At 38.8% G+C, this 16,916-nt stretch overlaps 1 protein-coding gene and 1 long non-coding RNA gene across 4 annotated transcripts in view; both read left to right on the top strand.

Annotated features, from left to right (window-relative positions):
* Nucleotides 1-16,916, top strand: part of PLEKHA1 (pleckstrin homology domain containing A1) — a 57,507-nt gene that overhangs the window by 17,830 nt on the left and 22,761 nt on the right. For all 3 annotated transcript variants that reach the window (XM_010599217.3, XM_010599216.3, XM_023559795.2), the window contains exon 5: nt 11,209-11,306. In XM_010599217.3, the coding sequence (XP_010597519.1) occupies nt 11,209-11,306 (98 nt within the window). The remainder of the gene's footprint in view (nt 1-11,208; nt 11,307-16,916) is intronic.
* Nucleotides 7-6,502, top strand: LOC135227888 (uncharacterized). The gene is made up of 2 exons (XR_010318048.1): nt 7-4,028; nt 4,593-6,502. It is a non-coding gene; the product is annotated as an uncharacterized LOC135227888 (long non-coding RNA).

Below are 16,916 nucleotides of genomic sequence, written 5' to 3'. Positions count from 1 at the left end.
TAAGTAACCACGTTGTATACGTATGTTTCGTTATTTTAAGTTAGTATTCTTACATAATACTGTTAGCTGTTACAGCTCTTCTTTATGTCTATGAATTTTATTTGTATTTGATGTGTGTTTCACTGTACTGGGCCCTGTGTTTTGCTCACTTTATAGCTCCCGCTATATATATGCATAGAGAGAACTGGTACGTGGCAATCCCCTTGGCAGTTTTGAAGTCTAAAAACTTAAAACTAACAAATATGCCGGCTGTTTCCATGGAGCCTCACTCCTTGTTTCTGACCCTAAATAGGTGGAGCTCTATCTACCGTTGGAGACATTGGGATTCCTGTGTAGAAATTTTCTTGCATTGTTTTAAGATTTGATTTTAAAGCAACTGATAACTAATGAATAAATTCTGTTAGAAATATTTTCCTTGGGGTTAACGCACTATGATAAAAGACAGTACACCTGCTGATAAGAAAAATATTTCTTTTTTTTTTGGTATAGATTTGTATAATCTGATGTTTCTGATAGTTTCTGTAAATGTGTCAAATGGTCTCCTTATTCCTCCTCGTACCCCGGCTCTGATGACTAAGAGTTTATTTTCCTAAGACAGTTAAATACAGTATTTTTACATTTCTCCCTCATGTTATTTTTCCTTTTATTTGTTGAGGAAACTTGATAACTCCACAAATGAGGGCTTAGCTGATTTGCCACGTATTAGGTACAACAATGGTATAGAAATGGTAGTTTATTAGCACTTACAGAGTGGGTGTCTTCTGGAAGTAAGCACTTTAAGCTGCCATGCCCTGAGTGCCTTTGGTGACCAACTTTTGATAACATGAGAAAAAAGGAAAAGAATCAAGAACAGCATCAAATGCTAGAAAATATTCTCTGTAATGTTCAGTATGCATTCACCATAATATTATGTGTAGTGAGTATCACAAGACCTTGGGTATCTTTTAAACGGATTTTTACAAATAAGCATTGTATATGTGTGAATCTATTAAAACCCTGAGTACAAGAAAGTAGTGCCCCAAGCTAACAATCAGTCTTCCCATGCTTTACCCCAACTACTTATTAGTCAAATTTCTATCAGAAGAGAGGTATAAATGAAGAATAATTGTGTGATTCACATAATGGCCAATTTTAAAAGGCTCTTTGTGCTGGAAAATTGAAGGTCAAGGATATCACTTGAACTGCTTTTCTCCTCTGCATGATTATTCTTCCTGAGTCCCTTGTCACTCGAGATACTCAAACATGTATTGACCTGCCACTTGAGTATCATGGAAGGGGCTCAAGCTTACGGTGAGTGGTTACAGTAGATAAGCCTTAAAGTCCCTTCCAACTATGATTATCTTCATATATTACCAGCTAAATCTCATATTTTCAGTTTTCAGCGAGGGTTTTAGAAGTGAAAGTCTACTGCTTAGGTTATTTTAGAAGAGATTTTCTTTTCCCTTGAGATTATATATAATTTTGGTTCATAATTATTGAAGTATGTCATTAAGATAGTGGGTTTAGACATTTAAGTATTCTGTTGGGTATTTGTAAATAATTTCTTGTAAACATTGATTAGAGAAGTTGAAGAGTTTAGATGGTACCTTGATGTGATTTAACTTAGTTTTCATGGCTGGTTCTAGATATTCATGAGCCTGTGTTGTACTGAATGGCAGAATCAGAATTTTCAAATTGGGAAATAGAAGTGATGTATGGACTAATACAATGGAGAAATGTAGGCTAGAGCCAGATTTTGAAAGACCTTACATTTATTTATTAATTCATCAGACATTTACTGAGTAACCTCTGTGTAGCAGGCAATGTAGTTATTCTGTGACTACAGAGGAGGTAGTCTCCGTCTTTAGGGAGCTTACAGTGTAGTTTGATCAGTAAACGGGAGATTACAGTGCAGTAGGGTAAGCTCCATATTAGGATACTAGCCAGGTGGGAGAGTGGGGAAAAGGCATGGAATTCAGACTGGGGGACATCCCTTCCCAAAAGAGTGGAAATGCCAGGCAACTGCTGGGACTTGTGTCCCAACATGGAGAAAGGTATGAAAGGAAGATCATCTTAATATCAATGGTGGAGCTGCTGGTGGGTTTGAACCACCGAGCTTTCAGTCGGCAGCCGAATGCTTTAACTACTGTGCCACCAGGGTTTTGCTCAACAAAAGATGTAAGGAAATGAAGAGAACCAATTAGGTAGGATAAAATGCTTAATTTTAAAAGTAAGGATTTTGAAATGATGACGAAACTTCCAAATGGAAATGTTCTGGTGAACTGACAGGAATTGAAGACTGGATGGACCTCAAAGATCAAGAACGGGGAAATTTGGAATCTGTTGGTGATACTCGAAGCTGGTAGAATTGCTGTGCTTTTAGAGAGTGTGGTAGTGGACATTAGTGATGGAAGGGACAAAAATCAGGAGGGGTGGCCAGCTGACATCACGAGGGATTATTTCACATAAAAAGATGCTTCATGGAGTGGAATTGATAATAAAGTTCTTTGTTCTCTTTTGCATGAAAAGGCAGGTTTTTTCAGTAGGTGTAAGGACAGCATCTGATAACAGTCATGTATCCAGTTTAAAAAAAAAAAAAAAATGGATAGAATAAAACATAGCTATTCAGGGAAACCGTTATAATTTTTTGACTATCACTAAGAAACAGTTACATATTTATTATAAATTATGTTTTTGTTTATTAAATAGGAAAATGCCTCAGAGCCTTGTGAATGGAAGGCCCTTGGGGGCAAGGCAGGTAACAGCTTTGTATCTTAGGATGTATAATGCTCATACTTTTTTTTTTTTTTTAATAATTTTTATTGTGCTTTAAGTGAAAGTTTACAAATCAAGTCAGTCTCTCACACCAAAACCCATACACAACTTGCTACATACTCCCAATTACTTCCCCTCTCCATGAGACAGTCCGCTACCTCCTTCCACTCTCTCTTTTCATGACCATTTTGCCAGCTTCTAAGCCCCTCTACCCTCACATCTCCCCTCTAAGCAGGAGATGCCAACATTGTCTCAGGTGTCCACCCAAACCAAGTAATGCTCACACTTTTAACAAATCTTTTTAATGTAAAATCTCAAATCTCCCAGTTCAAGGAATAGTAATATACAGTCATAGATTCAACATTCAGAATGATTGAGTTGTTCAGAATGAGTGAATTTAGTAGGAATCTAAGATTAGTCATTTATTGGTCTGCCAATAGTTTATTAGTCCCTTAGTGCTAGTGGTGGTAGAGAAAAGATTCCTAAAATTCTTGCCTCCATAGAAAGAGGCATTGGCTTCTAAAATGGCACCGCAACTTCCATTAAAGATGGCAACATAAAGACTTACTATCTATTTTATATTGCCTAAAAACATCGAGAAAGAAAAACATTCAGACTGCCTTTGTTGAAAGTGGGAGATACCTATAACCCAGATCCGCAGTGTATGAAGATGGAAAGTGGATGGAGGAATGGTAAATAACTTAGCAGAGGAAGAGACCAATGAAAAGCTGCCCTCACCCCAACTCTAGGAAGTGTTAGCAACTGGAAATACAGTTTCTTGAGAAGCAACAGTGAGGAGGGACGGAAAACAGGAAATTTGTTTTAATGTCTACGTCAGAAACAACCTCTGGTCCCCACCTCCATCTGGCTCCGGTCAGGCAACCACCCTTCCCCCACCCCAGCAGGAAATGGGAGGTGGAGTAGCTCCAGAAATAGAATCAGCGATGCTTTTTACTTGGGGACAATAGTCCCCAAGGAAGGGATGAGGCTTGAAACTGAAAATAGGAGGACTGGAAGAAACCTGCACAATGAAAGCAACCCTTTTCCTGCCTCAGTCCCAGAGCATTGGGCAGCAGGTTTAGGTGGGAGATTAGAGGGTCATTGAGAACCTGAATTATTGCTAATACATGTCTTTTCAGTAATTTGGTTTACGTTTTTCACAATACTTTCTTACTTCTCAGAAACCTCCAGGTGAGATGATGATGAAGAAGAACTACATTTATTCTGTCCCAAGTACTGTACTAGTTTCATCGTCTCCATCCCTCAAGGAAAGGGTGGGTAGCTGTCCCATGTGATAGGTGAAGAAAACTGGGCCTAGAGAGATTAATTTATATCCATAGCGACCCTGTATGATAGAGTAGAACTGCCCACAGAGCTTCCAAGTCTGTAAATCTTTTCAGAAACAGACTGCTCTTTCCTTCTCCCGTGGAATGACTGGTGGGGCTTGAACCACTGACCTTTCGGTAGCAGCTGGGTGCTTGCTGTGAGTCAGAATTGACTCGACAGCAGTGGGTATCGTTGGTTTTTAGAGAGATTAAATAATTTTTACAAGACAGTGTTGCTAGTGAGTGTGTGAGCTAGTTAGGCCTGGCAGATGCCACGCTCTCGTCTTTTTTCCACGTCATATCACAGTGCCTCCTCTTACCATGAAATAGTGCCTAAAGCAGATAGATTTTATTCAGACTGCAGGGTGTGCTAAAAGTCTTTTTAGAGGTAGATATTCTCTGTTCCCTTCCTTAAAAGAGGTCTTTATATAAATACTATTCATTCAACCGTATGTGTATTGAGCACTTACTTTGCACCAGGTATTGTGTATTAAGAACTGCTTATTTTTTCAGAAACTCCTCAGATGTTCTAAGCAGGTATCCAAAAAACAAAGAAGGAAGAGGCCATCGTGAGAAGCGCTAAGTTTCGGTCTCAGCTGGAGGCGGCTTATAAAGGGATACTTTACCGATTGCTAGAAATTAAAAACAAAAGTTATTTGTTGACGTGCTTAATGTCTTAGTGACTTATTAATTTATGTTAATTTGTATGTTATGGCATCTATAATCTCTCCTAGTCTCTAGAAAGATATAAAAGAACCAAATTACTATGTGTTAAATTTTTATAGTTTCCAGACAAGTTATTTTGTGGCACTTGACAAGATACGCGTTGGTTTCCTTTCTCAGACCCTCCTCTCAATTCAAGGGAAGCTCTGGTTTATAGAGTTTTGGTCTCAATCAGAATTACAAAATTTTGTGTGTTTGGGAAATAACTTTATTTTCTCTTGAGGGTTTTCGTTTCCCCTTTCCCTTAAGTAATGTTCAACTGGGTGCTAGTATATCATTGAAAACTTCGATGTAGATTTTTGGAAGTTGTTTTTATATTTCAACAATTGCAACACTGTAGCTTTTAAGATGCTTCAGCTCCTAGGATAATTTTTTTTAAAAAACGCAGATGTTACATAATAAGTTTTAGTTCAAGAGTTGATGCCAATAGTTTGTAGATAACTATATGCAAGTTTGTTTTGTTTTATACAAGTAAATAGTCTTTAAAGGAATGTGTTTAAATTATATAAAAGTCCTAACTGTATTAAAAATTTAAATACAAAGAAAATTCATAAGAGTTAGATACAGGTGTTTATTTTTATAATCTTGAGTAATATGAAATTTAGAGGTGCTAAAGGAAAAGATCAATAGAATATTTCTTTTTGATCAAAGATACCATTAACAAAGTAGAAAGACAAATGACAGACTGGGAAAAATGCTTGTAACGAGTCAGGAAGGGTTAATATAAAAGCTGTAAATAAAAAATAAACAATTCAGAAGAAATTTGGGTAAAGAAAATAAAGTTGGTAAAAGAAGTACAGGTGGCCAACAAACATAACAAAACTAAATCGTCTCAATAAAACTGAAGTTTAAACAAGGTCTAATAATTTATTGGTTAGGTTGTCCAAGAATGCTGTGTCAGTCAGGGTCTAGTCAGGAAATCACATTTCTCTAGGGGCATCAGACGCAGGACTTGTTATAGGGAATCGTTTACCTACATGTGGGAAGGCTGGAGTGCACAAAGGGAATGCTGAAGTAACCCAGAAATTAGAAACTACATGAAGCAGCTACCACCTCTAGGGTTAGAGAGACAAAAGGGAAGAGGTGGTGTTTACCAAAACCCAGGACTTTGAATGAGAAGCCATCATGGAACTACTGATAAGTGTCTAAGGGGACTCTGCAGGGCGAGAGTCTGGAGCATCAAAACCCTGGAGCATGAAGAAGAGCAAAGTAGGAGGCCTCACACTCCCCGATCTCAAAACTTACTATATAGCCACGGTAGTCAAAACAGTCTGGTACTGGTACAATGACAGACACATAGACCAATGGAATAGAATTGAGAACCCGGAAGTCAGTCCATCCAGCAACGGACAGCTGATCTTTGACAAAGGGTCGAAGTCCATTCAGTGGGGAAGAGACGGTTTGTTTAACAAATGGTGCTGGCAAAACTGGATATCTATTTGCAGAAAAATGAAATAGGATCCATACGTCACAAAAACTAACCCAAAATGGATCAAAGACTTGAATGTCAAACCTAAAACAATAAAGTTCCTAAAAGATATAATGACAAAGCTAAGGTTCCTAATTTATGGCATAAATTGACTATCGACGTAACTAAAAATGTACAAACAACAGAAGATAAGCTAGATAGCTGGGACCTCCTAAAAATTAAATACTTAATTCATCAAAAGAATTCACTAAGAGAGTAAAAAAAAAAGGAACCTACAGACTGGGAAAAAATTTTTGGCAATGACACATATGACAAGAGTCTAATCTCTAAAACATATAAAACTTCAACACCTCAACAACAAAAAAACAAACAATCTAGTCAAAAAATGGGTAAAGAACATGAATAGACTCTTCACCAAAGAAGACATTCAGGCAGCCAACAAACACATGAGGAGATGCTCGCGATCATTAGCCATTAAAATGCAAATCAGAAATACAGTGCGATACCACTTCACCCCAACAAAAACGGCATTGATCAAAAAAACAGAAAACAAATGCTAGCAGGGTCTTGGGAAGATTGGAATTCTTATACACTGCTTGTGAGACTGTAAAATGGTATAACCACTATGGAAAACAGTATGATGGTTCCTCAAAAAGCTAGAAATAAAAATAACCATATGATCCAGCAACCCCACTACTAGCCATTTATCCTAGAGAAATAAGCAGTGACACGAAAAGACATACGCACTGCCATGTTCATTGCACCTTATTCATAGTAGTAAAAAGAAACAAGTGTCCATCAACAGATGAATGGATAAACGAAATGTGGTACATACATACAATGGAATACTACGCCATGATAAAGAATAATGGTGAACCTGTAAAATATCCTATAAAATGGATGAATCTGCAGGACATTATGCTGAGTAAAATAAGCCAATCACAAAAGGACAAATACTGTATGATACCACTTATTATATAATGAGAAAAGGTTTACTCACAGAAAGCAGCATTCTTTGATGGTTTCCAGGGACAAGGGAGGAAGAAAAGGAGGAATCACTTAATAGATAGTAGACACGTGTTACTTCTGGCAAAGGGAGAGACAGCACACAATCTGGGGGAAGTCAGCACAACGTGACCAAGGCGAATGAAGACACTGAGAGGTACCCTAGGATAAAGGACAATTTTTTTTTTATGATAATGACTTTACCATATGCAATTCAGCAACAATAGGTAATAACAGCCTTAAAATCCGTGAGTGGTTACATAGGTAGGTAAGTATGCTATATACAGGTGGAAGGGCATATGGGAGAGCATGCACGCGCTTGTAGGGGTTTTAAAAAAAAAAAAAAAAAAATGCTGTCAAGTCAATTCCAACTTACAGCAGCCCTATAGGACAGAGTAGAACTGCCCCATAGGGTTTCCAAGGAGCAGCTGGTGGATTTGAACTGCCGACCTTTTGGTTTGCAGCCAAGCTCTTAACCACTGCACCACCAGGGCTCCTGTATGGATATAGTTATGGGTAATTGTGTATACATATTTGTATATGCTGCATAACATAAAAATGGTAGCAGCAGTATATGGACAGGGAACTGTCAGAAATTCAGGCCGGATTCAGAAGAGGACGTGGAATGAGGGATATCATTGCTGATGTCAGATAAATCTTGGCTGAAAGCAGAGAATACCAGAAAGATGTTTACCTGTGTTGTTTTGACTATGCAAAGGCATTCGACTGTGTGGATCATAACAAATTACGGATAACATTGAGAAGAATGGGAATTCCAGAATGCTTAATTTTTTTTTTTTTTTTTTTTATTGTGCTCATGAGGAAACTGTACATAGGCCAAGAGGAAGTTGTTGAAGCAGGCTAGGGGATATACTGCGTGGTTTAAAATCAGGTAAGGTATGCGTCAGGGCTGTATCCTTTCACCTTACTTAGTCAGTCTTTATGCTGAGCAAATAATCCGAGAAGCTGGACTAGATGAAGAGGAACACAGCATCAGGATTGGAGGAGGACTACAATCATCCTTTAAAGGGAAATTTTTTTTTTTTTTTCATTTTGACAAAAGCCACATTTTTACACTAATGGAATGGATGCCAAACCATTGTTTGCTGATAGTTTATTATTTGAAAAAAAGGAGATGCCAATTGCAAGCAGGCCATGTCAGTCCCATGTTCCATGAAGTACACCACAATTGCAGTACATATCCGTGGCCCAGGAGGTGGCCCAGGAGGTGCATCACAGACTGTTTTCAGGGAGGCAAGCACTTTATATCAGTTTCATGGCTTAGAGCATGCATCACAAACTGTACTTCCCAATAACCAGTAACAGAAAGGAAATAGTAAACATACTTGCAAGCCTTATCTCGCTGTATAGAAGCCAAAAGACACAAAAGTTTCACACAGTTACTTCTCTGGGAAGCATCCCCTCATAGGAATGGCCCTCAACACTCAAATGTTCAGTTGCGCCAGTACCCGCCAAGATGCCAGAATGTCCTAAAGCTGCTCAGATGTCTGCTGATAAACTTTCAGGGGCAGAAGATGTGAGCGATAGTTACATATACCAGTATACATGAAGGAGTTAATGCGATATGCATTAACACAACCTTCCTTGCTGAAAATGAAGAGGACTTAAAGCACTTACTGATGAAGATCAAAGACTAGAGCCTTCAGTATGAATTACAGCTCAACATAAAACAGAAATCCTTAAAGCTGGATCAATAAGCAATATCATGATAAGCAGAGATATACTGAACTTGTCAAGGATTTCATTTTACTTGGATCCGCAGTCAATGCCTATGGAAGCAGCAGTCAAGAAATCAAATGGCATATTGCATTGAGCAAATCTGCAAAAGACATCTTTTAAAAAGCAAAGATGTCACTTTGAGGACTGAAGTGCATCTGACCCAAGCCATGGTATTTTCATTTGCCTCAAGCATGTGAAAGCTGGACAGTGAATAAGGGAGACCGAAGAAGAATTGATCTCTTTCAGTTGGCGAAGAATATTGACTATACCATGGACTACCAGAAAAACAAACCAGTCTGTCTTGGAAGAAGTATAGCCAGAATGCTCCTTAAAAGCAAGGATAGCGAGACTTGATCTCATGTACTTTGGACATGTTATCAGGAGGGACCAGTCCGTAGAAAATGATATCATGCTTGGTAAAGAACAGGGTCAGTGGAAAAGAGGAAGACCCTCAGTGAGATGGATTGACACAGAGGCTATAATGATGGGCTTAAACATAGTGATTTTGAGGATGGCGCAGGACTTGGCAGTGTTTCGTTCTGTTGTACATAGAGTTGGTATGAGTCAGAACTGACTTGACGGCACCTAATGACAGCATAGGTTCTGCAGGTATATTCATATGTTATAATAGAGCACGTAGGGTGCACAGTAATGGGAACTTCTTAGGCATATCCAAGCACCTCGTGGGACTGAGTGACTGGGCTTGAAGTCTGAGGACCATAGTCTGTAGGAACGTCTAGCTCAGTTGGCATAACATAGTTCATAAAGACAACGTTCCACCTGCTTGGTGAGTAGCACCGGAGGTCTTAAAAGCTTGCGAGTGGCCATCTAAGATAAAACAATTGGTCTCTTCCTGTTCAGAGCAAAGGAGAATGAAGGAAACCAAAAGTCAAGGAAGAAATTAGTCCAAAAGACTTACAGCCTACCCAAACCACAGCCTTCTCTAGCCTGAGACCAGAAGAACTAGATGGTACCTGGCTACCACTATCAACTACTCTGACCAGGGTCACAATAGAAGATCCCAGTTAGAAGAGAAGAAAAATTAGAACAAAACTCAGATTCATAAAATGATGGAGACTGGAGGAACCCCCAAAGACACTCTTTCAACCTGGAACTGAAGCCACTCCTGGAGGTCACGTTTCAACCAGATAATAGATTGGCGTGTAAAATAATAATGCCTGTGAGGAGTGTGCTCCTTGGAACAATCCACTAAATGGGACCAAACAGGCAACATTTGCCCAAAAGCAAAGATGAGAAGGCAAGGAGGGGCAGGGAAACTGGAGGGATAAAAACACGGGGAAGGCAGGGTGGAATTGGGGAGAGTGCTGACACATTGGTGGGAGGGGGAGGAGCGTGGAGGTTTGTAGCCGATGTCATGAAACAGTTTGTAAATGAATTGTTGAATGGGAAGCCAGTTTGCTGTGTAAACTTTCACCTAAAGCACAATAAAAAAAAAAAAAAAAAAGCACAATAAAATGTTAAAAAATAAAAAGATCCTGGAGCAATAGCTTAGCGTGTGCTGCTGCTGGAGGGAGGCCAACAAGAGCAGGAATCACGAAGAGAGCTCCTGTCTCCTTCTCCCCACCTCCCACCTTCCAGTCTCCCATCAGTACCTCCCACTGGCAAAGCAGGTCTAGAGCTGACAAGTCTAAAAAATAGATTTTGCAGATTCCTAACCCCAGTGCCACGGAGGCTTGGGGATGAATATGATAGATTCATAACTAGCACGAGTGCTGATAACCAGAACTAGTGAGCGATGCTAGATGAAACAGGCCTTCTTATACACTGTTGGTAGGAATGTAAATGGATTCAACCTTTTGGAAAGGCACATTGCTAATATCTCTAAAAACTTCAAATGTGAATTCCATTTGACCTAGTTTAAGTCTCTGTCAAGAAGTTCATCTTAGAGAAATACTATACCAAGTGTGGAAAAGTATATATATATATAATGTTGCATTATGACATTTTATGTAATTTCAAAAATTGGAAATAGCCTTTAAATATATAGCAGTATATCCATTTAGTGAAAAATCATGTGACTGTTAAAAATAAGAGGTATACCAATTTATCAGGTGATAAAAGCAGTATTATGGTTTGATCTTAACATTTCCTCAAATCCAAGAGAGCCACAATTTTCAAACCTAGCATGGTTTTTTAGCTGTTGTGAACATCAGTTTAGATGTAACGAGTACAAAATTTCGTGTGTTGTAGTTTATTTTTTTCTCTCAACAGTTATGAATGCAGGGATGAGGAAATACTTCCTACAAGCCAATGATCAGCAGGACCTAGTAGAATGGGTAAACGTGTTGAACAAAGCTATAAAAATTACAGTAAGTGTTTTTATTTTTTTGAAAAGTTTTTAATACTTGGAAGTAATCGTTAACATTTTGAAAACCACCGAGGGAATGTGCCCACCTTAGGATGGGTTGTATGTGCAAATGTGGCCACCTCAGGATGGGTTGTATATACAAAGTTGTTTAAAAGTTGGGTGCTTAGAATATGAATCGATTTTCTTGTCATGAGGACGCTTGGCCCTGAAATGAGCCCATGAATGCCCATTTAACCTGTTATGCACCTTAGTAATGACATGTAGAACTACAGATTCTAACCACTGTTAACAGTAATGTTTCTAGGGGAAAGCGCAGTTTTAGAGTTCTACTTCGAGGATGTGTTTTCTTCCAGCGTAGGATGAAAGGCTTCCTGCCACCTCCCCAGGCAGTAGGAGTGGGCAGTCCCGTCTTCTAAGCCATGCCTAGGACTGGTGTCAGAGAAGGCAGGAGTTGAAGGCAAGAGCAGCACAAGGAGAGGTGAAGGGCTTAGAAATGAGGTACTGGGGTAGGGATTGAATCTGAGAAGCTGTGGCAGCAGAGGTCAGGGACGGATTACCCAATAAGCAAGGTAAGCTTGTGCTTGGGGCATCAATAAAACAAGGGCACTAGTTGTCCAAAGCAAAGACCCATAGATGCTAAGCAGCAGGACACAAGGAGAAGTGAGCACACAGCAGTGATTCAGGAAAGACTTCATTCATTATCCTTATTGTGTATGGAAATAGATAGTGTTCAGCAGCTTAATTGTGATGAAATCACTGAAGAATTTCTAAGAGCAAATGAAAGAAATGTTTAAAGTATATTTTATCTAAAATAAAATATAGAAATTCACTGTAATGTTTGTTTTCTGATCATTAAGTTTTTATGATATCTTTTCATTTATAATTATAGCATTTATTACAAAACAAAGCATCAGACTTGAAGTATGAGCCGTTCAAAGCAAAATTGGTGAAAGTCAATTTTACATCGACTGTTGAAACAACTAAGTTCACTGACTCATTTTCTTTGTTGTAGAATGTGGGGAATATTCTTTTTGTAGAAAACGTGAATATAGTAAAAATCTTAGTACCCCATGTCCACTAAAAATTTTATAATCCAGTTCATCTCATTCCACTAAAATGGCATGTGCCACTTTTGCATTCAATTGCTAATATTATAGTTTAATTAAAAAGGAAGTTACATCACGGATAGCTAAGACACACACACGTACATGTCTAACCCGAGTATCCCACTGTAATGCGTGAGGGAACAGAGGAGGGGGCACCGCAGATCGTCAGTGCTTAGGGCCCTCACATGTCTTAATCCCGCCCTGGCAGCGTCCTGCCCATGTCACCTTGGGGAGTTTGTCTTAGGCTTTACCCTGCTTCTCTCACCTCTTCTGTTCCTGGAGTTCCAGGCCTTGGTGCCGTGCACTCCTTTCTAGCGCTACAGCTTCTTACCTCCAACCTGGGCTTCTCTTCTTTTTGGCTTTTTGATGAACGTTGTTATTTATTGATTATTTACAATGTGCCAAGCTTTGTATTAAAGGTTTTTACCTAAATTATCTGGAAAAGTGAGGCTTAGGAAGATTGAGCAACTTGTACAGATTCATCGCTGCTAAGCTCGGGGGTAGTGATCCAAACCCAGTCTGCTTGACTCTGGAGGCTGAACGCAGAATCGCTGTGCCTTACGGCTTCCAGAAAAAGGAGTCCTTTCCTTATTCTCCTGTTCCTAAGGCCAAAAACAAACTTCCTGAGATTTTACTACTGATGCTGATGAACCAGCAGATAGGCCCTCTTTCCTGATCACACCCACCTCACGTTTTACTCCTTATGCTCTTACAGGGAGACACACAGTAGGCCTGCATTGAGAGAGTATAAATTGTGTGTAAACTGAAATGGGTTTTTACTGAAACGCAGTTGTGTGCTGACCCTAAGTGCCTTATTCTCATGAGACATGTACCCTGGAGGCTGGTACACGTTACCGTCTTGTTAGTTCTCCTTTGAAATGGCTGATTCCATAGTTAGGTCGCAACACAATACAGAGCTCACAGATGTAAAGCTGTTCTCAGAGTTAAATGCAGTTTCTTGTCTTGCTCCAGAGCAGCTTGTCACCACGTGACAGCAAACTCCCACGCACGTCTCTGATCTGTGCATGAAGCAGAAGTTATTTTAGGTTTATGCAGTTTCAGGAAGGCAATTTTTGAGCTGATTCAGAAGTATGTGTTCTTAAAAGATTTTAACTGATCACTTTTAACTCTTATAACAAACACTCCCTACTTGGAAAATTTCTTTAGAAATACAGATTCTAGTAACTTCGCTGATTTTTTTTGTGTGTGTGTCCAATTGCAGCAATAGAGAGGACTGGTTTCTTAGTGCATTCAGAGAAAAAGTAGTGATCTGAGGCTTTTTACCATTTGGGGGGGTTCTTAAATTGCCATGTCTGGTTTCTTAAGGGAATGATACATCCGCAAACGAATTGCTTCTGTTAAACTTGCTAACGTGACAGAGAAGCGGATGAGGGACTGGGTAAAAGTAAAAAGAAAAAAGTAGAGACTTTTAAATAGCTTTTGTGGTCTTCCAGCTTTTTTAAAGTTTTTAAAGATAAATTTGTTGGTAAATGATTTTTGTATTTTTATAATTCATGTTTAGAAAATATAAACACATATAAGATAGAAATCACTTTGTCCACAAAGCAATAATAACTACGTGAAAGTGAATGTAGAATCGATAGTCACCGGGAGTCAGAGACGGCTCCACGGCAGCTGCTGACAACTAAAGATCAGCTTTGTAGAGACACATATTTAATTCTTAGAATAGCAATGGATTTCCCATGCTTTCATAAGATGTATTTTATGCTAATTTTATTCTTTGAGACAGTCTTAGCCATTTTAATTTTGTATGCATTTCAAGTATTTAAATGTGGTAGAATATGGAATTTCTAATATTTCATACTTTCCCATAGAAGTTGTTGATAATTCACATGTGGTTTCTTTTCTTAATATAGGTACACTTTATCTTCCTATCGAATCGCTCCAAATGGCATTTTGGTCAACTCTGTAATGTAGTGATGATCTGAGTACTACATGGTACATAAAGCTGGAATTTTTACAGATCCCAAACTAGATGGTCCAAGTGTGTGGCTAAAGGATAGAGGTGGTTACAGAGTAGTGGGCGAGGAAATGGTGATTATTTAACTACTCGCCATCTTAATGCACTGTCCTTCAACACAGTGGTCTGTGGCTTTAGTCACTTCCCTTAGGTCTGTGTGGACGTGAGTTGATAGCTACCATTTAAATTCTTTTCCCATTATTTAAAAAAAGAAAGAGAGCAATAGTAGAGGAACCAATATCAATGACTAGAGTTTGAAAAATCAAATTGTAAAGTATGCCTTCAACTAATTAGCCATTTACATTAATAACAATATAAAAATGGTGGTTTCTGGTCCCTTATTGATTGTGAAGGAATGTAAGATGTATATGGTTTCTTTCTAAATGGAAGCACTAATTTATTTATTTAATAATAAGTGCCTTTTTTTTTAACCATAGGTTATAATTTAAAAGTTAATATTAGTTTTAACCTAAGAATTAGTCTTTTTGAAGTTGTGGCAAAAACTCCACAAGTTTATTTATTTATTTTTTTAATTGGCAAGTGGGAGCACTTAGAGTAAGCTGGATATAAGATCTTGATCCCTCACCAAATGGTCTATGTACAAAAATTGTTAGGCCTTTTTTGACCTTAGACCAGTGGTTTTCATCCGGCTGGCTGTGCATAGAGCCCTCCGAAAGGTCATAAGACCCAGGAGTTAGCGTTCGCACACTTGAGGTTTCAGTTCTAAGGCCCTGTCGTCGTTCTCAGTGAATCAAACATCAGCCTTCCCTTTAACTTTTGAGAAACCTGTAGCATTTTCGTTCATTTCACTCCTAAGTCCTTGCATCCATTTTGTCCATCTCTTCACTCCCTGGCCATTTTTACCTTTTGTTTTCCTGCTGTTAGGCAGGTGACACCCCGAGGGATCATCTGCACATACCTGCCAAAAATGCTAATTCAGCTCTCAGAAAACAAGAGTCACCAAAAAAGTTAGAAAGGAAGGGAAAGCGGAAAAAAAACTAGGCAGCAGAACCAGAGTGTAGTATCTTTGGCCCTTGCTGTCTGTCTAGTCACATCACTTCTCTGATTCCCGTTAAGCTGTTGGCTGATTTCTTTTTCATCCTAAAATATTTTAATGGATGAATTTGCACCAACTTTTCATTCAGACTTTCTAAGGGAGCTGTGTACTTTCATGGGTATTTTGCTTATGTTTTTCTTGTCCTTGGGGAAGAAGATGATTACAATTTAGATAGTTTTTATTATAAAATATAATTCTAAGTTAATTATTGGACTTGAACGTTGGAATTATGCTATACTGAGCATTGGTTTTATAATGAGGACGAATTAGAAGCAATGAGCTTAATAGTATTGGCAAAGATTTTTAATATACTGTCATTTCTGGAAGAAATAATTAAAATACATGATGCTGTTCATTAGAATAGGAGCCCCAGTGGTGCGTCAGTTAAGTGTTTGGCTGCTAACCGAAAGGTTGGCAGTTCAAACCCACCAGCAGCTCCATGGGAGAAAAGACCTAGTGATCTGCTCCTGTGAAGATTTACCGCTTCAGACACCCTATGGGGCAGTTCTACTCTAGGGTCACTATGAGTTGGACCGACTGCACAGCACCCGACAACAATATTCGTTAGAAAATACCATGGTCTTCCTCAGTAAGTTGTTTCAGGATATGATATCCTTTGAAATCCTTTCAGTCTTGTGTATTTGTAAGAATCTCGTCAAGTAAATTCTGTTCATTATTGTCTTTTCTCTTAAAAGCACTCTGCAGTGTGCAGCCTCCTAGAAAAAACTCTCAGAACTCAAGAGTTCACCTCAGGTTTCCTTTCTCTTCTCTTCCTCTCCCTGTTTCTGTCTCTTCTGTTTTCTGCCGTTGACTGGCATTACAGTGTGACTGTGATGAGAAAGGCAGAGGCCTGGGTTTACACACTGTCATTTGCCGATATTTTGCAAAGCTTCTTTGTAAAGCCTTGCCTGCAAACACCATTGTGTGCCGGCTTTTCTGCAGACCTGGTGCAGGCAGCGTCATACCAAGTTTCTACCAGTGTCCCTGGGTGGTGGCGTATGTACACTGAGAAACCACTGCTTTGGCATTTACCACACATACGGATCGGGTCTTTGAATGCGCCATAAAAGGTGTCACCTGTCATTTTGTCGGTACCCTGTTATCAGGCAGATTATTTAATTTAAAATTAAATATTTGTACACCAGTATTTCTGTGCTTGTCAGTAATGTTTGTCATAATGTTTTTGAGAGACTGTAAGATCCTCAGATGCCCTTTAAATTACCAGAGAGATTAAGTCATGTTCAGCATCATAATTGACACTAAGCATGTATTATCCAGAGCCTTAAAAAATAATCAAAATACAGACTATATGGTTCACAGTCTGTAGACCAAAAAAAAGTTGATTAACCATGTACCTTATCCTCTAATTAGACTCTGTGAGAAAGCTAAAACCTGTTACACGTTTGCGATACCTCTGATTCTTTGATTTCACTTTAAAGAGGAATTAATACAGGAGAGTCTACTGCT

This window comes from Loxodonta africana, chromosome 16 (genome assembly GCF_030014295.1).
Source record: "Loxodonta africana isolate mLoxAfr1 chromosome 16, mLoxAfr1.hap2, whole genome shotgun sequence".
NCBI classification, from domain to species: domain Eukaryota; kingdom Metazoa; phylum Chordata; class Mammalia; order Proboscidea; family Elephantidae; genus Loxodonta; species Loxodonta africana.
Note: the sequence above shows the minus strand (reverse complement) of the source record. Positions and strands in the feature narration are given on the sequence as shown.